This window comes from Colletotrichum higginsianum, chromosome 1, assembly GCF_001672515.1.
Source record: "Colletotrichum higginsianum IMI 349063 chromosome 1, whole genome shotgun sequence".
Taxonomy (NCBI): Eukaryota; Fungi; Ascomycota; class Sordariomycetes; order Glomerellales; family Glomerellaceae; genus Colletotrichum; species Colletotrichum higginsianum.
Genome location: NC_030954.1, coordinates 3556169 through 3579319, shown reverse-complemented (window position 1 = coordinate 3579319; position 23151 = coordinate 3556169). Strand labels below are relative to the sequence as shown.

The window sequence follows — 23151 nt, the reverse complement described above, 5'->3', positions numbered from 1 at the left end:
AGACGGGCCCGGCGGTTATCCGTGTGCTGACAAACACGCAGGGCGAATACCTACCACGGGGCGAACTTCTGAATCGCAACACGTTGAAACATGCCACTTTTTGACCGGACGAGTCCGAGTGCCATTGCCGGTCCCATATACTATGTAATCGTTGTCTCAAGGGCAAACCATCGGTTTTGCGCTGGGAAAGCAATATCTGGCTGTGGATATCAAAAGTTCAGAGGGAACTCAATGAACGCCGCGGCAACAATCAACTTACTCTAGCGTGCGTTGTCTTTTGGGGGGGATGTTTGGGAGGCTCCCGTTGGACCTTGCAACTTACTCTCAATGACAGCAGCTTCTGGACCGATGGCTCGCTCAATACGCGCACTGGGAACCGAGGTATCTGAGTCAAGTCCGAATTTTCCAACTTTAATTTCAACTCCGTGCATGCGACGGATACAAGCATGAAGCGGTTGACCCAATAGGGGACCGCCGGCGGGTGTGTTAGCAGGCCAGAACCGACAGGGCCAAACTCGCCAAGGCAGAAGAAATCAGCAAAATTGTGATCACACAAGGGATGATGATGGGGTTGGATGGATGGATGGATGGATGGATGGGGCTAAGCCCGCCAAGGAGACGTTGGAGGACCAAAGCAAGCCAGATGCGGTCGCTGCCCATTGGGACAGCGACAGCGTCGAATCGTCGATGTTCAGTGAGTGTACTACTGTAGCCGGTGTACTGTGCGACGGGGGTCAAGGAACGACGGGCCCCATTCCTTGGCTTTCGTTCGCCTTCATTCGTTTCTCCTTGGGGCTGCTCCTCTTCGCTGACCCCCGCCGTTGTTTTCTGCAAGGAGTCTGTCTGCATGTGGTGCAGTATATGGTGATCCGCGGTTGCTGTTGCGGGTCAACGTGGGTGCCGCGATACCAAGCTTGGAGACGGCCGGCGTTGTTGAGGACCAGCAACGGCGAGGCTAGGGGACGGCCCCCCGCGAGGTGAGAACCTGGTTCTCCAGTGAACGGTCAACCACTACAATAACCCGATCCCAGGCCGACAAAGACGGAGGCGGGCCACCCCCAGAAAACGCCCCAAAGACTGGACAAAAGTAGAGCGTCTTGTTGGCGGCCGGACCATTTCGACGCGGCCGGTTGGTACACGTGTAATGGTTGGTCAGGAAGCCCGACACTCCATGTCGTTTTGCTTTTGCCAGTCAAGTTCGGAGCATCAGAAACGTTCAATCTCAAACGCCGGCCCGCCAAGGACTCGCTGGCCCCACCATCCGGCAGCTTGCCCCTACCTTTGCCATTGTGCCTCTGGGACTTCCCAGTGCCCATCCTCTCAATCCTTGTAAGCGTACACCTACTGATACGGGCAGTACAGGCAGCTGGCGGCAGCCTGAATTCATCATTGTGTCATTGTCGGATCGCTTGCTCCTGGCTCCCCGGCGGGGGTCCGCGGCACCGGGAGGGGAATTTACCTGCACCTGCGTCGGCCGCTGCCCGCGGAATACCCAAGTAAGCCATCAAGATACCAGACATTGGGCGACTTCTCAATGTATCCGCATGTTGTCCAGAAAGCAGTTGATAATGCGCTTCAACCATGTCGGTCGCCAAAACACACTTTCTGCCCTTTCTCGAGGTGGCGGAAGGTGGGGGGCATGCTGCATCGTTCAGCACGAAAAAAAAGGAAGTTTTCCCTTGCGCCTTTGAAATTGCAAAGAGCGTGAGGCGGAGAAGGAGATCAAGGTACGGATACCTCTCTGCAGGAAGGAAACCTGGCGACCTTGATCCGATCGGGAGAGGAACAAGCACCATCGCCTGCAAGGATAGGCCACGGTCTGTTCTTTTCCTCCATATCCTAGCCTCTGGGTTCTGAGAGCGCTTCTTCGTCGACATGCCCGCAAACTGAGAGGTTGGCGTCGCTGGCCTTCTCATGTAGCATGAAGCATATGAACGAGGTACGGATACCTCTTGCTCCTTCACTTTGCCTTAGTGTGCTATATGCGTAACATGTGTCTGATCTCACATGCCTATGCATTGCTATTGTTAACCAAGCGCAAAACACAAAGAAGCGCTATGGAATTAGCCTCGATGATGATGCAGGTGCTGCTGACAGCACCAGCAGGCCTGGTCGCGGTAGGCGTTTGTGTAGCGGCTGGTGAAATGGGCTAGAACCCGACGGCGGCCATCCGACGATGCTGATGCGGCTCCTGATGCCACGCTGAAGCTGCATGGACCAATTTCAACCGTCCGAAGGGTCTGTGAGCCCGAGTGTGAGTGGACTGAGAGTTGTGATAGCGAGTGGTATGCGCTTGTGAAGCACATGTCTGTATTGGAGGGGTAGTATCAGTAGTGTGGCCAGGACACCCAGGCAAACAGCTTGCAGGTCGAAATCTCCTGCGCCAGCTGCCGTCGCTACATGAGGCCCGACAGACAGGTTGGCTGCCGGATGGGTGGAGGGGTTGTTGCTCTGTTCTCGCAGATTCGAACCTTGAGATTTCCTCTCCAGGAGAGTCGCGACTCTGACAACTGCATAGAAGAGAGAGCATGCTATGAGAGTCAACCGGAGAAGTGTGCAATGTAAGTCTCAGGCTCACATGGCCTCATAGCAGCGGTATCCTGGCACGCTACAATATCCCGGTCTAGCTCGCTAGCTCGGTTAGAAGCAGTCGGGGAAGGGGGCACTGTCATCGGATGGGGCTAGGGAAGAGAGAGTGAGTGCCAGGTTCAAAGAACGGGCACCAAGTGAAGGTTTGGCGACAGTGGGACGACCAAGAAAGTCGTCGTAGGGCCTCGGCCGCAGGCCAATTTTGTCAGGGCACGCGATCATCGACGCGATCCCTGCGGGAACGAAGACGCGAGCGACAACTGACCGCGACTACGACCGCGTCCCGTTCAAGTCCAAGTCCAAGTCCAATTCAAATGATATGGGATGACATGTTGGCAAGCATGCCGCCGGACTGCCTTGCACTGCCGATGCCCATGTGGTGTGCATTTCGCCTGTGTGGAGTGTTTCGTTCGCCTGGCACCCATGTCCTCGTCTCTCCAGGGTCGCACGCCGTTGCCCTATGACGACGATGCCGCAATATGGCTTTGGGGATGACGACGGCAGCCACAGCTTTTTTATGTTCCAAGCCCCCACTGAAGCTGCGGCAACCTCGACGACAAGTCTTGCAGAAGCCTGTCAACAGGCCAATGGTTGCCCGAGAGATTGTTAGCTATTGTGTAGAAGAGACCAACAAGAGGCGCGTTTTCCCTCCTCTTCTGGCTGAGCCACAATGTGCTCCGCTTGGCGTACGTACCACTTTGCATGTGGCCGGGTAGTTGGAGGAGCACTGCAACATCGCTGCTGCATGCTGTTGCATGCTGATATGGGGTACAACGATACAAACAATCGCCTCAGTCCGCCCGCCGTGTGTTATGGCACTTGTTCGCATATATGCATGGCAGAGGCCTAGCTACGGGTTCCAGGACACCGTCTTTGTTCCGTCGTCCTGTGGCACCAGAGGTGGCATCCGTGGCGTTAATGTGCTCGTCCCCATCGACCTGGCAAACGCGGGTACAGGCAGAATGTGCTTGCGATTCCAAGGCGCGGAGGGTTAGCCAGAGGCTCAAGGCAGTGGCGTCTGGCTGGGGCGGCCGGAGTTGATTGTGACTGATTGGGATGATTGACCCAAAGTCCAAAGCATCAAGGATCGGGACTGAAAAGGCTTGTGGGTTATAAATAGTTGTTCAAACATGGCTGCGATAGGTCAGCTGCAACTGCGGCTCTTCGTTATCATGCCCGCAAACAGCTGACAAGACTATGGTGGCATGGGCACGAGCATGTCAGTAGACTCGCAAGACGTTTCGACGAAACGAGCATGCTGGTAGAAGTGGCTCGTCGAAGATTGGCACACCGGGCTAACAACATTGGCATCGAGGACGAAGTGCGAGGGCTCGGGACTGAAGGCAAGCAAAGCAACACCGCATGTGACGGACTGAGTTGGTCCTTGCTCCACTGCCGCGGGTTCCTTCGTGGAGGATGGAAGTTACCATCAAGTCCTTGAGAAACCGTGTCGCCGCTCACTTGGGCTTAGATGCCCCTTCGCATACTGACCCGTCTAGTTGCATCCCACTCGCATTAGCTGATCTGATGCTTACCGAGGAAGGTAAGGCGAGAGAAGCTTCCATTGAGATTCAGGCCTGGAAACACTCGTCATCAGACGAAAGGGGTCCGGTCGGTGAGGCGTCCAGCGTGAGGCGCGCGAGGCGTGAGGTTAAGCTTCGATTGCTTACTACACCGCCCCGAGCAGCTCCCCACGCACTAGAAATGGCTAAGCATTGTGACCTGGCCTCCGGGACCTACCTCCACAGATAGGAGGCAATTGTCATTGTTCCAACGCCGGGTGCCGCCCGAACTGCCATCAGTCAGAAACAATAATAATGGGCAGTTGGGCCCTGTGTCTCCCATGTTTGTGCCTCTCTACTGGCCTTGATTGGAACGAGAGTTTCCAGGGCCTGTCTATGCCCCATCGATGGTTTGCATATCCGTACGAATTGGATACTCCGTAGTCCGTGCTTCTTTTTGTATGCGAAATAATTCCATATCCGCGGACTCCAGTCCTGGCTAGGCGAAGAAGAACTCTCTGAACAGAGTACTCTGTACGGAGTATAGAGACAGGCAACACTATCTGGTAAGTAATGCAGAGGGCCCACTGAGCAGTGGACGGGTGATGGACAGTGGATAGTGGACACTGAAGGTAGTAATTACTAGGCACGGCGGCACCCCGAGCGATGCAAGTCTGTTAGCGGAGGAAGTATCATCAGAGCGGGAGGAGCGACCCTACGGCATCTTAGCGTGTCTGGCACGGGCAGTAAGCGGTCCTTGGCCAACGAGCTTGGCACTGCTGCATCATCATCACGCACTGTGCGGAGAATCTGCCAAATTACGCCCCAGTCGGGGTGAATGGTGCAACTACCTTATGCCTTCTGCTGAACGCGGATTGCCAGGCTGGCTCAAGTCCACGAGAGTTTCTCCAGAGGAGAACCAGCTCTGGGCATTGGGGCTGGGCAGACTGGAGACCGTCGGAGCTCGAATTGGATGGAAGGGAAAAAAGCCTCAATATCAGACCCAGCTTCCATGGCCAAGGAGTCAACAGTAACAGCAAAAAGATTCCAGTAAAGAATTCTTCCGCCAAGTGTGGCGGTGTTGCAGCCCGGCAGCATCAATACTCACCCTTGACGGGTGACGTAGTTTGGCAAAACGTAGCAACGATGAGAGTATCAGCAATATATCCGTACCTCAAGGAGGATATTCTACGCTATGCCAGAGTACAGAGTGTTGTAGTACGGATAGAAGGAGTAGCAGCAGCAGTCGAAAAGGAGACACTTACACAGGCAAGAGAGAAGATGACCAGACATGCGTGGCATGCAGTCTTTGTTCTTGTTCTTCCTGGAGCTGGAGCCGTAGCCAGGCTACATGCCGCTTGTACCCAGTGCCGGATGCTGACCGCTCTCGGTAATTTCCCACTTCTCATTTCCCGCGGGGCGATTCAGTGCAAGCGCAGAAAATTCTCAGGCCAGTCAATCCCTGTTAGCCCGAATGTGTTCCCCGCTTCTTTTATCTCTCGAGCACACGTATCTTTCGCTTTAGAGCAATTAACGAGGCGCTACAAGAGGCAGCCCGCCAGATGCGAGCGGGCGAGATGCACTAGCCCTCTACGCGACACACACACACACCCCCTAGGCTCATCTAGAACGGACCAATGACAGAGCAGGCTGCGTCTTGTCTGAAGCCAGTCCTCGACCCAGGGCCAGCCTGCTCGACCCTCCATTCACACCACCGCTTCTGCCCTCTGCCTCGCCTCGCTTCTCCTATTTGCCCAGCGTTGTAGCTTTGTTGAAGCTTCAGTTGTCCAGATCCGTGGTACCTTAGTAACCCCAGTCTGTTACAGCTACCATCAATGTGCTTGGGAACCCCCCTTTCGCCCTCTTGCCAGATTCTAAGGAGATTTCCCACCCCATCGTCCAGTCCAAGGCCCAGTTCGGGTTCCGCGTCCCCCCAGCCCGCGTCTGCCCGTCTGCACGTCTTGTCTCGTCTTGCATTGCAGGCGGCTGGGCTGCTTAGAACCGCACCGGCATAGGCCAGTGTCTTTTCCCCAGGAAGTACCACTGGCATCAGATTCAAACTGCGTTGTTGGAAACGAATTGAAAATCAAACCCTTCCCAGAGACTGACGCACATGGGATGAAGAGGCAACTGGATGGTACTTCAAGCATCGGCTTCTCCACACCCAGTCGGGGCGTTGGCGCTGGTTAAGCGGAGGTACCTACCTGCTTGAGACCCTTTCTCTTTCCACGCAGAAACTAGTCCCGGTTAGTCCAACACAGCAAGAAGGGCGAATTCACAAAGGCGCAGCGTAAGAGAAAGACGCGTAGAGCAAGCGAAAAGATGGGTAGTAGAGGGAGAGACACGGAGAGAAGGTGTGCGCCCCCTTTACCATCCCCCCCCCTGTAGCCTACTTACCTATACCTCTAGAGTGCGGTACCTCCCCGTCATACTAGCAGACGGGGAAGCCCACCTTACCGAGTTACCACACACCTTTTGCCTGCTGCCTACCTGACGGCTGACTTTCTGTACTGTGTCCACCTCGTCCATGTCACAGTCCCTATCCAACAAACCATCCACTCTTGCAACCTTGCACATCCTCCCTCCTTCTCTCTCTTCCTCTGTCCCGTATCCATTAGTCGCTACCCTTCCCGTGAATATCATCCGACAAGAAGCACTTTAATTTTTTCGAAGTCTCTCCCTTTTTCCCTCTTTCTCTCCTCCCCCTCTGTCGCCTCCTGTCTGTCACCTTCATCCCTCCCTCCTCCCCCCATCCATCCACGCAACGCTCAAGACAGAGTGAGAGAGCAAGAGACCACCATCGACTTGTTTGGGTAGGGCTCCAGTTCGACCAATTTCGGACCCGAGGTTTTCCTGCTACTCGTGCCTCCGCCCTCCTTCCCTCTCCATTCCTCTCTCCCTCTCCCGCCTGTTGCCTGCAGCTTGTTGGTCTCGCTCTCCCTAGAGCAAAACTACCCTGGGCTTCTTTCCTGGAATCTCTCTTTCTCGGCTACTTGCCTCGACAGACAGACAACGTCGCCTTCCGTCGTGATTCATCCGTCACTGTCGCTCTCCTGTCGATCAATCTTTCGCTGGCACCGCGCCTCAACAAATACCACCCTCGGTCATCGCCATGTCCATCCTCGCCTGGGCATCGCGCCGCGTCGGCGGCTTGGCCATGCTGGGCCTGTTGGCCCTGAGTTATTGGGTTATTTCGAAGGAATCAGCTGCAGCGGCTCATGGCTACAATTATCTCCATCAAGACAGCCTCAGCGCCCCGACCTCGACCGCGACCACCAAGGGCGCCGGCTACTGGACTGTTATCTACGCCTACTACTGCCTGTTCATTCACATACTCGTCTTTGCCTTCCCTCTCCGGTGCTGCTATGCCGTCTTCGACATGACCCGCCAGCTGAAGAAGATCGCTCGCAACAAGACCCTTAGGGACTACAAGTTCTCGCACCGCCGCCGCGGCTCCTCGACCTCCCTGTCCAGCTCGGAGACCCTGACATCCTCTCACGCCTGCTCTGCGTCCAGCAGCGAGGCTGGCGACACCGAGCCTGAACTCTACACTGATGGCGATGGTGAAGCCGACCGTGTCATCCATGCCATTATCATTCCCAACTACAAGGAGGAAATGGACACGCTGAAGGAAACCCTCGAGGTTCTGGCATCGCACCCCCAGGCTCGCAGCTGTTACGATGTGAGTATCTCCTTGTTGTTTCTCTTGCGGCCCAAAGCCGTTGGTTTTTGGCCGGTGTAGGCAATGATCGCCAAGGCATCGAATGGCGTTTCCCACCCATGCACTGTCGCATCATCAAACTGAACATTCGTTAACCCGCCGATGTAGGTCTACCTAGGAATGGAGCAACGTGAGCCCAACGTGGAACTCAAGGCCATGACTCTTATTCAGGAATTCGTCAAGAAGTTCCGCAGCATCGATTACACCATCCACCCGTCCGACATCCCTGGAGAATCTGCTGGCAAGGGAAGCAACGTTGCATGGGCTGCCCGCAAGCTGAGCCCCAAATACTCTATGGCTGCCCGTAAGGATGTTATTATCACGGGTCTTGACGGTACGTGCGCATGCCAGGCTGTGAGAACCTGTCACAGTCAACGTTTCCAATTTTTGCGCGTACAGGATGAATCGCTGACAGGAACGTGGGGTGCCTATAGCCGACAGCCACCTCTCTGCCAACTTCTTCGCGTTGCTGACTACGATGCACCTGGCCTACCCCGAAACGGCAAAGACCACCCTGTACGCTGCTCCAATCATCTTCGACCGTAATGCGCACAGCGTCCCCGCCATTGTCCGCGTTGCCGACATCCTCTGGGGCGCCGGTGGTATGTCTGGATTGTACTCTGGCTCGACCATCGCGCCGCCCACCTCTGTCTATTCGGTACCTCTGGAGCTTGTTGACCGTGTTGGCGGCTGGGATTGTGACAACGAAGCCATCGGAGAGGATTTGCACATGTATCTGAAGTGCTTCTTCGCACTAAACGGCAACTTGACTGTCAGAACCGTCGTTAGCCCCGTCAGCCAGAGCAACGTTTGCGGCAACGGCTCCAAGGGTCTTCGCGGCATCTACTCGGACATGCAAGCTCGTTACAAGCAGGCGATGAGGCACATGTGGGGTGCCCTCGACTCTGGCTACGCTCTCCGCAAGGTCGTTGAACTCTGGCAGGAAAGGAAGCACACCTCGCGTGCTTTCCGTCCTCTGCACAACTCCATGGGCGATGCCTCTGACGTCTACGTTCCCGAGCCTCTCGACCAACAGGATCCCGAGCAGCCCAGAGAAAGCGGCGTCTTTTCCGACGTCACCCACGACACCCTGCAGTCCCCTAACTGGGAGCGTATCGTCTACCTGTTCCACCGCCTGTTTGAGGCGCATTTCCTACCCCTCCAGATGACCATCTTCGTCATCTCGTCGACCCTGTACGTCTGGGTTACAGAGGGCAATGAGGAGGTTGCACACCTCAGCTGGATCTTTGACGTCTGCAACATCCTGCGTACCTTCGGCTTTATGGAGATCGCTCTCTACCTCTTCCTGTACGAGAGTTTCCACCGCATCTGTGTCAAGTCTCGCCAGCGTGAGATGACCGAGGCCGGCTTGTCTGAGGGCATGAACTTTTCTTACCGCACTGTCAAGAAGAACTTCATCGATTACGCCATGGTCCCCCTGGTTGCTCCCCTTTACGGCGCTATCCCCTGTGCCCAGGCGCAGCTCTGCCACTTCTGGACGCTGGACCTCGTCTACTCTGTCAGCAAAAAGGTCACCCGGCAAAGAGCGAAATCTCTCACGGCAGCTGACATCGCGTAACGACAATTCTTCCCTTCGATGTTATCTTTTTTTAACCCCCTTCAAACCGGATGTCGCCTCCAAGCATGATCATGCGCGAGCTGCGATATCCCCCTTTATTCCTTCGATTCGACGCACAGCCCAATTTCAGCAAGACCCACCAAGCGGCGGTTTTAACTCGACTACGTGTTTCAAGAAGTCGGGGCTCCCGAGAGCCTCACGTGTACATAGATGAGGGCATTCTTGATATGCATGGCATGGCATGGTATCGGCATTCTAGAGATTTTCGGGTATTCATGGGGCCTCAAACCGGAGTTCTCGGAGCAACACGTAGGAACTTGACGAGCGAGAGAGCCGTCCAAGTGCATTCGCTTATACGGAAGACGACGGAGCGGAAAGAGAAGTAGGACATATCCACGCCAGCATGATGAGGTCCAACCACCAGCGGCAGAAAGATGCCGAGAGAGCGAGGAAAGACGACTGCATCCGCTGGGGACAGGACAAGCCCAGCAGGAACAGTTGAGAATGGGCTCCAGCGGCAAGTCGGGGAGGGGAGGCCGACATCACCGAATCCCGGAGCCCATTAATATGGACGAGTCCTATAATATCTAATTTTGTGTGTACATAGAACGATTCATGATCATGGCAACTGACGCTAAGACGTGAATCGGAACGGTGGCCAACAGGAAACGTTGCCACAACGATACAATTGATGTGAATTACATTATCAAGCTTTCCCCTAGAGAGATACTGAAGTGGTTGCCCAATATCGGTCCAAGGATCAACTATCTGATGTCTTCACAGGTGTGGAGAGCGACGCGGGACAATGGTTCTCTAGTATCGCATTTGTAGTACACGATATGGACCCGTCCTCACAAAACCAACGTTTCGATTGCGCACGGTACACATTCGCCAGAAACTGCGACAGATAACTTGAGCATGGAACACAGTGACGGGCATCACTAAAGTGCCCAACGAATTCGTCATGATTGGCATCTTGCGGAACGTCCGACTAAGAGCCGCAAGGCCCCGAGACCTCTCGGATGTTATGTCGACCCCACCCAATCAGACCTCCCGTCGTTAGCCCGTATCTCTGGCCTTGGCGAGATTCCAGAGACTTTTCAAAGCGCTGGCCTAATCCGGGTCCGTGGCGGGGTGGATGATGGCCTTGCACTTGGTTCCCAGGAGCGAGGCTCGATGGACAGGAAATCGTGTTGGCGTATATATGTAGCCGGCGTGTTCCTGCAACTTGTCTCTAGGCTCGAGATGCTGTATACAAGACCTTGGTTTACTTACAAGTTTAAGGACCAGAGCGGCCCAGCTATTCGTTTCCTACCATACCCAAATCAACATAATCAGTCCATACGAATCCGCCGAGAACAGACAGTAGACAGGATGGCGAACGACAAGGCAGTCAAAATCGGGGTCTTCATCCCGTCCGAGTGCCAGCTCCTCGACATGGCGTGCATCGACGTCTTCGCGATGATGTCCAAGGAGTACCTCGGTGGACTGCCCATGCTGCCAAAGCACATCTCCGCTCTGGCACCCAGCGTGAATTTCTTTCACATTACCGCGGCCCCTGCCGTCGGCATCGAGACCACGGGGCCACCCTCTCAGAGCCTCCTACAGCTCACGGCGGGTGTCAAGATGCAAGCTACACATGACATTTCGCATCCGGACGTGCAGCCGGGCAAGCTAGACATCGTGCTCGTCCCGGGCCCGGACCCGAACGCGAGCTGGGACGATGGTGTCCTCGGGTTTCTAAGGGGCCACGCCGAGCAGAAGGAAGTAACGGATGTGTTGAGCGTGTGTACGGGCGTGTTCCTGTGCGGCGCCGCGGGTCTGTTGAAGGAGAAAACGGTCTGCGGGCCGAGGGGCATACAGGATTTGTTAAGGAAGCGGTTTCCCGAGACCGAGTTTGTCGGGGAGAAGTACCGGTGGTATCGGGATGGGAACTTTTGGAGTTGTGGTATGTTCTTTCTTCCTTTCCGGTCTTGGACTTACGCGTGTTATCGGCGAGTGCTCGGCCATCCTTGCGAGTCAATACGGAGAAAGAGGAACTGCATAGCTGACTCGACGGCAGGCGGCATCACGAACGGAAACGACCTCGTCGCGGCGTACGCGCGAAGCAGCGAGAAGCACTTCCCCGCGCCCATTGCCGAGATTGCATGTCAGATGGCCGAGGTTGGGGAGAGAACGCAGTTGTACGAGAAAAGGCAGGCGCGGTTTCTTCTGGGGTTTGTGTGGCAGATCGTCAAGGCCTGGTTCGTGAAGCCGAGCGAGCAAGTGCAAAAGAAGGACATTTGAAAGTTCGGACATTGCGAGAAAGAAGCGTGGAGGTCACAGGGTAAACCGGGAGCCGAGCAGGCAGAGCAGATGGAGACAGCCAGAGACACACTGAGGAGGACGCTGTCTCCCATGAATCAATCCACTCAAACAATAATACATCACACCTTACTTGGCTTCCACAATGGCGACGAAGGAAGATGGAGGCCACCAAGCACCATCGCCAAGCAACGTGCTATGGTTCCCTGCTGCGGCTGTTCGCTCAAGACAGAAGGTCAGTCAGAAAACCAGCTGTGGAAGCGGGCCAGGGACATCGTCAACAAAATGGGAGACAGACAGGCGCCCAGGCAGAAAGCGGTGTACGAATGAATGGATGCTTCTCGGTGGCTCGATGGCGCTCTCACCGTCCACAAAAACGCCGCCCTTCTGCACCCGGAATCCAATTTTTGGGGCAGTTCTGAACAAGGGTCCAATGCAGCTTTTCCCCCAGACGCACCTTCCCTGCCGTTGCACAGAGGTTGCTATGGGAGGATAAGAGCGATAAGGCAGGATAAGGCAGCACTAGCGGCTTCAGCGGTGGGGTCGAGGCCAAGGCAGAGCAAAAAAAAAAAAAAAGTTCGGTGCCGTCTGTTCGTCAAGTCGAGGGAAAAAAATTTCAGGCAAAAGCTCCTCTAGATCCTCGCCTTTTCTATACAACCTTCCTCTCACACTCTATCCAACCCCAACTTCCTTTTCTTCACTATCTCCCGTACCCGAACCACATCTTCAAGTAAACGGTCTTTGATTGTTTCGATCTTTTCCTGCCCTATAGACAAGTGCAAGAGCACCACCTTTTAATCCCCTTTCTCCGTACCACCTTACATCCAGCCAAAATGGCCCAGCTTCCTGTCGCTCTTTACGGGCTGGAGATTCCTCCCGGCGAAGTCCTTATCCCCGCCTCTCCTGACTTCCCTGCCACGGTACGTGCAATATCTGCCCCATTTTGTCGCTTGTTTGTGGCTCGGTATAGTCTGCGATCAAGATCGCGGCATGCGCAAGGCGCGCGCGGGGCGCGCGCGCCTTCTATCATTGGACCGTCGCTGACTCTACATTCATCAGTTCCGCATCACCATGGCCGCCATTGATCCTACCGAGGCTCCGGAAGCCGATGCTGATGGCAACATCCCCACTATCCCCCGCTCTACCCTGCGTCTGGTCAAGCAGCGTTTCGGCGATGACCTCGAGGCCAACGAGGACGATGAGATCGACGAGGACTACCTCAAGTCCCTCCTTGCCGCCAACGGCGACGAAGAGTCGTCTGATGACGATGATGAGCCCAACGGTGGCCCCAGCGACCCTTCCAAGAAGCAGAAGCAGGCCGAGTCTCTTAAGAAACTGATCGAGGCTGTTACCGCCGAGGAGTCGGACGAGGACATGGACGACGCCAAGCCCAACGGCAAGTCCAGCAAGAAGGGTAAGGCTAAGGCCTCTGACGACGATGACGAGGAGGATGAGGAGGACAGCGAGGACGAGGATGATGACGGTCTTGACCTCGAGAACTTTGTCCTCTGCACCCTCGATACCGAGCGCGTAAGTTGCACGAAACTGACTGCGCCAATACCCAGGATTCCCCGCTAACAACTCGACAGAACTACCAGCAGCCCCTTGACATCACCGTCCAAGAGGGCGAGAAGGTCTTCTTCGTTGTCTCCGGCACCCACACCGTCCACCTTACTGGTAACTATGTTATCGACGACGAGGAGGAGGGCTCCGATGAGGACGAGGATGATGAGGACGGCGAGTACGACCTGTCTCCCGATGAGCTTGAGTACGGCATGGATGGCCTGTCCGACGAGGACAGCGACGAACTTGACGACACTGCCGACCCCCGCGTCATGGAGGTCGACACCGACGAGGAGGAGGCCCCCAAGCTTGTTGAGGCCGGCAAGAAGGGCAAGAAGCGCGCCGCTGAGAGCCTCGACGACCTCATCAAGGCTGACGCTGCCGACTCCAAGCTCTCCAAGAAGGACAAGAAGAAGCTCAAGAACAACAAGGGCGAGGCTGTCGCTACTGAGGAGAAGACCACCCCCAAGTCCGACAAGAAGGTCCAGTTCGCCAAGAACCTCGAACAGGGCCCTACCGGCTCCGCTGAGAAGGCCAAGCAGGCTAGCAAGCCCGCTGCCGGCGTCAAGGTCGTCCAAGGCGTCACCATTGACGACCGCAAGGTCGGCTCCGGCCGTGCTGTCAAGAGCGGCGACACCGTCGGTGTCCGCTACATTGGCAAGCTCGACGACGGCAAGGTCTTTGATGGTAAGTCCATGATGCGTTATCCGGCTCTGCGCTCTATTCCCGCATGCTAACATCCAATTTCAGCCAACAAGAAGGGCAAGCCTTTCTCCTTCAAGGCCGGCAAGGGCCAGGTCATCAAGGGCTGGGACATCGGTGTCCTCGGCATGACCATCGGTGGCGAGCGCCGCCTGACCATCCCCGCCCACCTTGCCTACGGCTCCAAGAGCCTGCCTGGCATCCCCGCCAACAGCACCCTGACCTTCGACGTCAAGCTGCTCGAGATTAAGTAAACGATTACCTGCTGAACAGCACGACCGCCTTCGGCGACGAAACGCCGACTCAGGATGCTTCCCACTGTATTCTACACACCTGCCCAGCGAGCTTGCCATGAAAGACATGGCTTGGACTGGCTTAGCCCCCCTCGGGGGTCCCAGACGTTGACTTTCCCTTGTAATGATGTGTGACGGCGAAAAAAAAAGGAATCGTCATGTCGCGCTTTGCGCCGTGCCGCAATGGATAGTCTCCGACCTGTGGCTGTCTGCGAAGATCCGCAACCGCTTTGTGGCTGCGAGAAGCAGAGTCTATTCGATGGGATGACGAGGCGAGGACTTACACTGCATGGATTGGCGTACCATTAAAATGAGTTTTCTGTTGATGTAGGATTTTTCTTCACCGGACACGAATGGTTTCTTCCGATCGGGCTGTACTTAGCTCCGGTTTGTTTCCCCTGAACACGAAATAAAAAACCATCTCCTTACTTCCTTGTTGTTCTTGCCTTGCTGTGTGCTATGTGCCCTGCGACTAGTCGCGCCTGACATCTGCCATTGGAATCGATACGCTCCAAAGTAGGTCCAATGTTACGAGTTCTTACCGTGTCGGCTGGGAGATATACCGCCTGCCGATGAGCTCAACACGATGTCAGATAGCCAACCACGGGGGGCTTTGCTCCCGTAACTTCCTCCAAGTTCGTGTACTCGTGCGCGGTAGCCTATTCTTCCTCTCGCGTCTCTTGGCTGCTCGCCAATCTTTCAGAAAACATGCCGGCAGACCAAGCACCATCATAGTTGGACGACTGGTCCGTCTCTCTTTTGGACTACGCGTTATTCATAAATCGTTTTACCAGCAACCTTATTCTTCCTCCTTGCTGCCGCCGTGTCCTCGTTCGCACCATGCATCCGGCTACCCGCGGCAACAACATCTCACGTTCAAACCCAATCCCCGTCGCTCCAAACATCGACGCAACACACACACTCTCGACTGATTTTGGGTCCGGATTTGATGGGCAGGCCCGTCACAGTCTTTGGAGCCCACGTGTTCGCTATCCTGTTCCTCATCTAAACGTATTGTTCAAGAACAAGAAGCATCATCAACCAGGTATGGATGTGGTCTGTAGCTGACACCCAGCACGAGCTGACACGACACCAGACCCAGATTCCTCAGGCAGTAACAGAGGCAGTACAAAGACCCAGAGGATATTCCACAAGTTCAGGGATATCACGAAGCCAGCCTCCAAACTCATGCATCCTCGCGGTCTGCGGTACCCAGTCATCCAGCCCGTCACGAATCACCCCCTCGGTCCACAACCCGCCCTCATTCCTCATGACCTGGGCCCCCTTCATCTCCCCGTCAGAGAAAGTTTCCAGGAGCAGCTTATTTGGAACCACATCTCGGACAAGCAGAGGGTCATCACTGCGGAGAGGGCTGCCGCCGCAAAAATATACCTCGAGACGTACTACAGGGAGGTGCTCAGCGAAGGCCCGACACCCCGCGAAGTACGCTTAACCCGGTTCCAATTCGATATGGACCAACAAGCAAGCCACCTGAAACAATGGGAGAGGGAAGAGCGCTGGAAAGTGTTTCTGAAAACGGAGACTGATTTTCTTCGCGAGCAAAGAAATGCCAAAGCCCATAGCTGCAGGGTTGCATAGTCGACAACCTCTGACGTTGGCGCAACTCGAGGTTCAGAGTTGGATAACCTGGAGACACTTCAAATTCTCGGAAAAGGTAGTTTTGGAGTTGTCAAGCTCGTCCGAGACCATTCTCGCCGGCAGGTATATGCCATGAAGGTCATTCGAAAGTCGGACATGATTCGAAGCTGCCAAGAAGGGCACTTGCGAGCAGAGAGGGACTTACTGGCTGCCTCTGAGAGCTCCCAATGGTAAAATCCGAGCCGCTTTTTGTCTTCCTGATCTTGGGTTGTCTTCTGTACTAACATTCGCCGCCAGGATCGTGTCTTTGATATCCAGTTTTCACGATCCTACGAACCTCTACCTCCTAATGGATTATATGCCCGGAGGTGACTTCCTTGGCTTGCTTATACGCGAGAACACTCTGACCGAGGAGAGAACTCGGTTCTACATCGCCGAGATGATCATATGCGTCGAAGAGGCACACAAACTTGGGTGCATCCATCGAGACGTTAAACCGGACAATTTCCTCATTGGCGCCGACGGTCACCTGAAGATATCGGATTTTGGACTGGCCTTTGACAACCACTGGTCGCATAACACGTCTTACTACAAGTGGCACAGGCAAGGGTTACTTTCACTGATGGGCGTTAGACTGGATGGAGATCGCGAAGACCGGAGAGCGGCCCGTGGCGGGGGTCACTCAAGGCGGCGATCGTCTCAGGCAGAATCTTCAAAACATACACCTCCATCTGATATCGTTCAGTCCGGCGCACTATTTGTTCCCCCGACGGTCCCGGGTATGCCTGAGAGCGAACCTCCAATGGTCGACACGCTGCTTGAATGGAGAAACGCCGCGACCAGCCGGTCATACGCTCGCTCCGTTGTGGGAACAAGCCAGTACATGGCCCCAGAGGTGGTCACCGGCGAAAACTACGATGGCAGGTGCGACTAGTGGAGTGTTGGAGTCATCTTGTACGAGTGCCTTTACGGGCACACGCCGTTCCTCTCGGACAAGGGCCGGCACTACACCAAGCAGAACATTCTTGTAAGATTGATGAAACTTGGCCACAGACAGATGCTGATATCTGGCACAGAATCACCAAACCACATTGGTTTTCCCCATTAATAGAAACACTGTCTCAAAGACATGCCGGCATCTGATCAGGGATTTGCTTCAGGACAAGAAAGACCGCCTCTCATCACCAAAGTACCGTGATCAAGACGATCGACGAGCCCGACAAAAGCTTCTGGGTCGTCCGCAAACCCCACGCAGCTACGTTTTCCAGAACGATGCGATTGAGATCAAGGCGCATCCGTGGTTTCGGGGCGTTCCTTGGGGCAGAATGCGTTCTGTGCAGCCGGAATGGGTTCCAAGCATATCCAGCTTTGATGATGCTCACTACTTTGAAGAAGAAGAGCCGATCAGCGACTGGTCTGAGTCGATGGGCTCGGAAACAGCAGAAGAATCAGAAAACCGTGCGGACCTTGACGCGGAGTTTCTGCACTTCGGCTTCGAAGCCGACGTGCGGGCTCTGGTTATCGAGTTTACAGCCGCACCCTACGATTCCACAAAGCTCAAACGTTTTGACCGTGACGTCGATGACCACTCGGAGTTGGAAGATGGAGAGAAGGAATATCTAAAATGGTACGCCAGGAGAGCCGGCCAAAAAGAACGCAAGCGCCCCAGAGACAAGTTGCTCAGGGACCCATGGGTAAAAGACGACGTCCTTCGAATGAGAAAGCAGACGGCATTCCTGGGGTATTCATGGCGGTGCAAAGGCATGCTACATCGCCCGTGTGTTGATGGGGTTATTGCTGCTATCTCTTGACGCATTGTTGAGGAGCGATGATGCTCCGGTATGAGATGGCAACTGGCGGATATGCAACCGGAGCGACGTTTCCTCGGCGGGTGCTTGGCATGGGCTGGGGGACGGTACGGCGAGGATCCAGGAGATGGAACCAGGCGCATTGAATAGAAATAGACATTATTGTTCACTATGGCTGCTTCTGATTGATGCGTGTGGATAAGCACCAGATCAGCGTCGAACACACTCCGCGACTTTTCGGCCGTCTCTTAAGCCCCTCACTTCTGCATCCTTCGCCGCATAAACGTTCTGTCACATCAACATGACGTGTCTGGTAAGTTTCAGAATGACTTTTCCCTCTCAAGCTCCCCAGAATCGACGTCTGCTAATTCTCTGGCATTGCTGATCTCCCACTCAAACTCTTTCAGAGCCCTAAGCTCTGAGTTGAAAAAGAGGAGTGACATGAGGCCGTCGACAACGCCAGCAACCAAACCGAGACTACTCAGGAGCATGAGGATGAAGGAAATGAAGTTATGCGGGCTGAACCACACGGCGATGAGACATGCTATCAGCACGGCGAACCAGGCGAGAAAGTGTATCGCCCGCCAGCGTCGTTGGCCCTCCTCTCGATGAGTGTAGTGTCGTATCTCAGAGAGTATGTCGTCGTAGATCGGGATGGGAAGAAACAATGCCTTGAGCGGGACGAGTGGATTGGCGGACATGAAGGAGTCTCGGCGGGAGTTACCTGAAGGGCCCTGGAGATAGGACGCCTCATCTAGAAGGGCGTCGTTGCCGACTTGCTCGGGTTCGCGACGGGGTTGACGATACGACAGCGTCACCTCAACGGAGAAGTGGTCACTCAGTGAACAGCCCAGCTGGGGATGAGGCTCGACCATGCCTACGCGCGCGCTGCGGACGACCCATGTTCCGCCGCCACCGCCGTCGCCATCACGGGACTGGGGCGCACTGCCGAAGAAGATGTAATCCAGGCGCTTCCCCTTCCTATCCGGCGTGTCCGGCGGCACCGTGATCTTGTCGCGCCCCTCTCCCAGCTTCTTCTGCTGCTCCTTCGGCCAGCGCCAGGTGTTGTAGGCGTGATCCGAAGTGGCGCCGTTCTCCTTGAGATTGAAGTCCGCCGTCGGCACGGGCCGGCCGCGGGCTCTCTCCAGCGGGTCGTCGGCGGCGCCGAGGGACGAGTCCGGGTGCAGAGTCCGCCAGGCGTCGTGGACGGGGGCATGGGCGGTGATGATGCGGTGTGGGAGGCTCAGGGGCCGCATGTTGAAGTCGCCCATGGCGAGGGCGAGGTGGCCGCGTTCCGAGGCGGCGCGGAGGAGCTTGGACATCTCCCAGGACTGAGAGAGGCGGTGGGCGAGGTAGGTGTCGCCGGGCTGGTTCTCGGTGTAGGGAGCGTGGGTATGGGTGTTGAAGATGCTGAGGATGTGTTCTCTGCCAGCCTCCGAGGAGGAGGAGGAAGAAGACGAAGAAGAAGGAGAAGATGATGAAGGGTCGGCGAGACGGATTCGGATGCGGGCGCAGGCGACGCCCTTCCCGACGTACCAGTCGCCGCGCCAAAAGGCGGTGGGGCGGCCATTGAGGGGGTACCGGAGCATCGAGGTCTCCTCGAGGGGCCAGCGGGAGAGGATGGCGAGGCCGCCGCCGAAGGGACCTGAATAGTAGAACTTGCCGTAGGGAAGGATGTGGCGGGTCTCGGCGCGGATGGCCTCATAGTCAGCCGTCACCCAGCATTCCTGCAAGGCGACGACGTGGGGCGGGTCCGGGCGGGAAGCGATGCGGCGGCCGATTTCCGCAAGGCGCTCGGGGCGGAGTTTGGAGATGTACTTGAGGCCCCAGCAGTTGAGAGTTAGGAGGCGGAGGTCGGTTGGGAGGGAATCCTCCATTATTATTTTTTGGCTGTGGGGGGTTGTCGAGTTGAGATTAGGAGAGAGACCGGGTTTTGAGAACAAGAAAGAAAGACGCAAAGTCGGGATGCTGAAACGGCGATTAGACAGTGCTATAGGATGTGTTTGCTGGTGATGTCGGGGGGTAAGATATGAATATATATATGTAGTCAAATCGAGCACGAACGGTCGTGTAAGATGAGACGGCAAAGCCCTTCCTTTCGAGATTGCGCCGAAGCTTCCGGGGTAGGGGACTAGGCACGCCGGGCGAGAACGCGCAAACCTTGAGCAACTCAATGCCAAAATCGGTCTCTCTAGAGACGGGTTAGGAAAGAAATAGAGCAAGCATGGCAAGTTCGCATTGTAGGAACCGGCGAAGTCGGATCGTGGGACGTTCGTGAGATGAGATGGAGAGCGCTTGCGGCTATGGGGGGGGGGGGGGCGGCGCCGCTCGGACTCGGTGACGTTGCCGGCAAGCGGAACGGAGAATCCACTTTAAACCTCATTTGTGCATGTGTATTCCGATTGGCCAATCGGTAGCTTCTTCAATGCCTGACCCTGTCGGTACCCATCCCCCCTAATCATGGTGGAAAAAAGACTTTCGCAATGCTTTCGCATCCCACCACCACAGGATGTTCAAATAAGGTCTCCTTAAACACCCGACTAAGTACGATGTATATATTCAATATCCGATATGGTGTAGTAGCCAAAACGATGCCCTCTCATCTCTGAGAGGTTTGCCTAACCTCTCAAGGCAGATATTGCCTGTGGTCGTAATGCAAAGTTTATGCTGTTGTTTATAACAGCGACCAGGTCAACTGAGGGAATGCGCCTATCCCAGCAAATAGTTCGCCGGGTGCTCCTCGGACTCTCTAAGAAGAAATTGAGCTGAAACCGACAACCAAACTCGGCCAGGTGAGAGAGAGGATAAGATGGAGTTCGCTGTCCAAATCTCCAATCCCAAAGTGCACAGTACATAGCACGTGACTCGATGTGCGCTCTCATGCGCATCGAGTTCGATTCTAAGTTTCGGAACAATTTGACGCTTTCTGCTGCCTTCTTAAACTACAACTGCATGCTATCAACTATGAGGCAAGTTTAGCTTTTATTCCACGTAGCAGTTACCTACCTATTTATCTAGGCTTGTTTGTATGGCTCATGAGATTGTGTGTTCTCCCTCATATGCTCGCGAGCGCGAGCAACTAAAGCTCTGCAAAAGAGGTAGGTACGTGGTTCATGGTCGCAGTGGAGATCCCAGGTCGTTAGCGCAATCGCTCCTTTATCTTAGCGTCCCCGTTCAGCTGAAGGAGAGCAGCACCGCAGGACGAGCCGTGCAGCAGTGGGACGAGGCTGAAAGGTAGCGCGCCAGACGTCAAGGTGCGCCATCCCCTGTAACTGGGGGGTGTCCCAACTTTTTTGTGTGTAGGTAACTCGTTGTTTGCTTTCCCATCCTTTCTACGGATACCTAATCCCTATTCTCTCTGCGCATTCTTTTTTGTCTGCCCTTCCCGCCCCGATCGTCAGCGCATAACGTCCTCGGTCACCCAAAAAGAGAAGAAAAAACCCTGTCGAACCAAGCCATCATCCCGAACCCTACCTACTCCGCCTACCTCGAACGACAGCGATTCTCTCTCTCTCCCCGGACAACGAAATGTCAGACCTTGGCTCCTCAGCAGCCGCGACGCCCCTCCCCGAACCACCTCCCAAACGTCGCAAGGTGCTCGAACAAAGCACGATCGGGTCTCTACGGTCCAGCTCCCCGGACGAACTCAACTCCCCAGCCGTGATCCTCAACGGCGCGACAGCCTCCGCAACCGCCGGCGCAAGCAAGACGGCGGCGGCGGCGGCGGCGGCGACGACGACGACGACAACGAAACGCACAACCAAGCCTCGCCGGCTGGTCACCCACCCCAGCCGTCCCAGAAGGACTCCTAGCAGGAGTCCCAGCGACGACGAGCTCAACGAAGCCTACTACAATCGCTCCTCCCGCTCCCGCTCTCGCTCGCACTCAGGATCCCGGTCCCCCTCTCGATCGCCCACCGCCTCGCCTTCCCGCTCCCGTAGCGACTCCCGCACGAGATCGCAATCGCCCGCCTCGACGTCGGCGGGCAGCAGCTCCCCGCACAGCCTCTCGGGTGCCGTCGATCGCCGGCTACGGCTCTCGTCCACGAATGGCGACGGCGGCGGCACCGACACGGGCGGGACGGTGACAACGCCTGTCACGCCCGCGCCGCCCAAGAAGGGCCCCGTGAGGCCGCGGTTCGAGGAGCAGCAGGTTCTGAGCGGACACGCGGGGAGGCCCGTTTCGCAGGTGCGCATATCCCCCGACGGGCGATGGGTCGCGAGCGCCTCGGCCGATGGGACCATCAAGATCTGGGACGCCGCGACGGGCGAGCACATGGATACCCTGGTGGGCCATATGGCGGGCGTGAGCTGCGTCGCGTGGAGCCCCGATAGCGGCACGCTGGCGTCCGGGTCCGATGACAAGTCGATCCGGCTCTGGGACCGCGTGACGGGGCGGCCAAAGTCGACGGCCAAAGGGGTCGCCGCGCTGGCCAAGGACGGCGCCGTCGCGCCCTCGGCTCGTCCCATGCCACCGCTGCGGGGCCACCACAACTATGTCATGTGCCTCGCCTTCTCGCCCAAGGGCAACATCCTCGCGTCCGGGTCCTACGACGAGGCCGTCTTTCTGTGGGATGTGAGGGCCGGGAGGTTGATGCGCAGTCTGCCGGCCCACAGTGACCCGGTCAGTGGCATCGACTTTTGCAGCGACGGCACTTTGGTCGTGAGTTGCTCAACCGACGGTCTGATGTACGTGCTCTCCCCCCCACCTCTTTTTCTTTTCTTTTTTGTCCTGACCTTCCGCTAACCAAGAACCCCTCCTTCCGACAGCCGCATCTGGGACACTTACACAGGCCAATGTCTCCGCACCCTCGTCCACGAGGACAACCCGGCCGTGACGTCCGTCTGCTTCGCGCCCAACGGCCGCTTCGTCCTCGCCTTCAACCTCGACAACAGCATCCGCCTCTGGGACTACGTCGCCGGCTCCGTGAAGAAGACGTATCAGGGTCACACTAACAGCCGCTTCGCCATTGGCGGCTGCTTCGGCCTCGTCCCCGGCGACGGCGCCTTCGTCGCCTCGGCCAGCGAGGACGGCCAGATCGTTCTCTGGGACGTCGTCACCAAGGAGATTGTCCAGAGGATACCCGCCCATACCAAGAAGGACCGCATCAATGGCGGCGGCAGCGGGAAGCGGGGCAGCAGCGTGTGTTTCTGGGTCGACGTGCACGGGGACGTCATGGTCAGCGCGGGGCAGGACGGCACGATCCGGATATTCAAAAGGGTTCTGGGCGAAGGCGATGACGGTGACGATGCCATACCCGCTGCTGCGGCGGTAACGGCGGTGACTGCGACAGTGACAAATGGTCACGCAGCGGATGCAGCCGAGGAGAAAGACAAGACGCAAGAGGAGGTCAGCCATACGACGGAACCGCCGATAAAACAGGAAGAGGATATCGACATGGGCGGGACGTAGTGGCATGTGACGGAAGAAAAGTCGACGCGGCGACAACCAAGAAGGGAACAACCATGAAAACCGACTCCGATTGGGGGCT

General features: G+C 56.1%; 6 protein-coding genes across 6 annotated transcripts; 5 read left to right on the top strand and 1 right to left on the bottom strand.

Annotated features, from left to right (window-relative positions):
* Positions 1-7203: 7203 nt before the first annotated feature.
* CH63R_01066 (Sphingomyelinase family) lies at positions 7204-9391 on the top strand (the record flags this gene model as incomplete). The annotated part of the gene is made up of 3 exons (XM_018296041.1): positions 7204-7773; positions 7921-8146; positions 8247-9391. 3 exons carry the CDS (start codon positions 7204-7206, stop codon positions 9389-9391), a joined length of 1941 nt encoding a protein of 646 aa, XP_018164403.1.
* A 1176-nt stretch (positions 9392-10567) lies between these two features.
* CH63R_01065 (ThiJ/PfpI family protein) lies at positions 10568-11677 on the top strand (the record flags this gene model as incomplete). The annotated part of the gene is made up of 2 exons (XM_018296040.1): positions 10568-11339; positions 11454-11677. The coding sequence occupies 2 exons, from the start codon at positions 10568-10570 to the stop codon at positions 11675-11677; spliced, it is 996 nt and encodes a 331-aa protein (XP_018164402.1).
* An 851-nt stretch (positions 11678-12528) lies between these two features.
* CH63R_01064 (FK506-binding protein) lies at positions 12529-14214 on the top strand (the record flags this gene model as incomplete). Its single annotated transcript, XM_018296039.1, has 4 exons — positions 12529-12615; positions 12755-13225; positions 13285-13945; positions 14009-14214. The coding sequence occupies 4 exons, from the start codon at positions 12529-12531 to the stop codon at positions 14212-14214; spliced, it is 1425 nt and encodes a 474-aa protein (XP_018164401.1).
* A 1227-nt stretch (positions 14215-15441) lies between these two features.
* On the top strand, positions 15442-17663 carry CH63R_01063 (serine/threonine-protein kinase cbk1; the record flags this gene model as incomplete). Its single annotated transcript, XM_018296038.1, is given in 5 exon segments — positions 15442-15843; positions 15853-16082; positions 16150-16776; positions 16792-16879; positions 16929-17663. Coding segments are annotated over 5 exon segments (2082 nt in total).
* Positions 17664-17980: 317 nt separating this feature from the next.
* Positions 17981-19537, bottom strand: CH63R_01062 (endonuclease/Exonuclease/phosphatase; the record flags this gene model as incomplete). The annotated part of the gene is made up of 1 exon (XM_018296037.1): positions 17981-19537. One exon carries the CDS (start codon positions 19535-19537, stop codon positions 17981-17983), a length of 1557 nt encoding a protein of 518 aa, XP_018164399.1.
* A 1651-nt stretch (positions 19538-21188) lies between these two features.
* On the top strand, positions 21189-23072 carry CH63R_01061 (WD repeat domain-containing protein; the record flags this gene model as incomplete). Its single annotated transcript, XM_018296036.1, has 2 exons — positions 21189-22348; positions 22430-23072. The coding sequence occupies 2 exons, from the start codon at positions 21189-21191 to the stop codon at positions 23070-23072; spliced, it is 1803 nt and encodes a 600-aa protein (XP_018164398.1).
* Between the last annotated feature and the right edge of the window lie 79 nt (positions 23073-23151).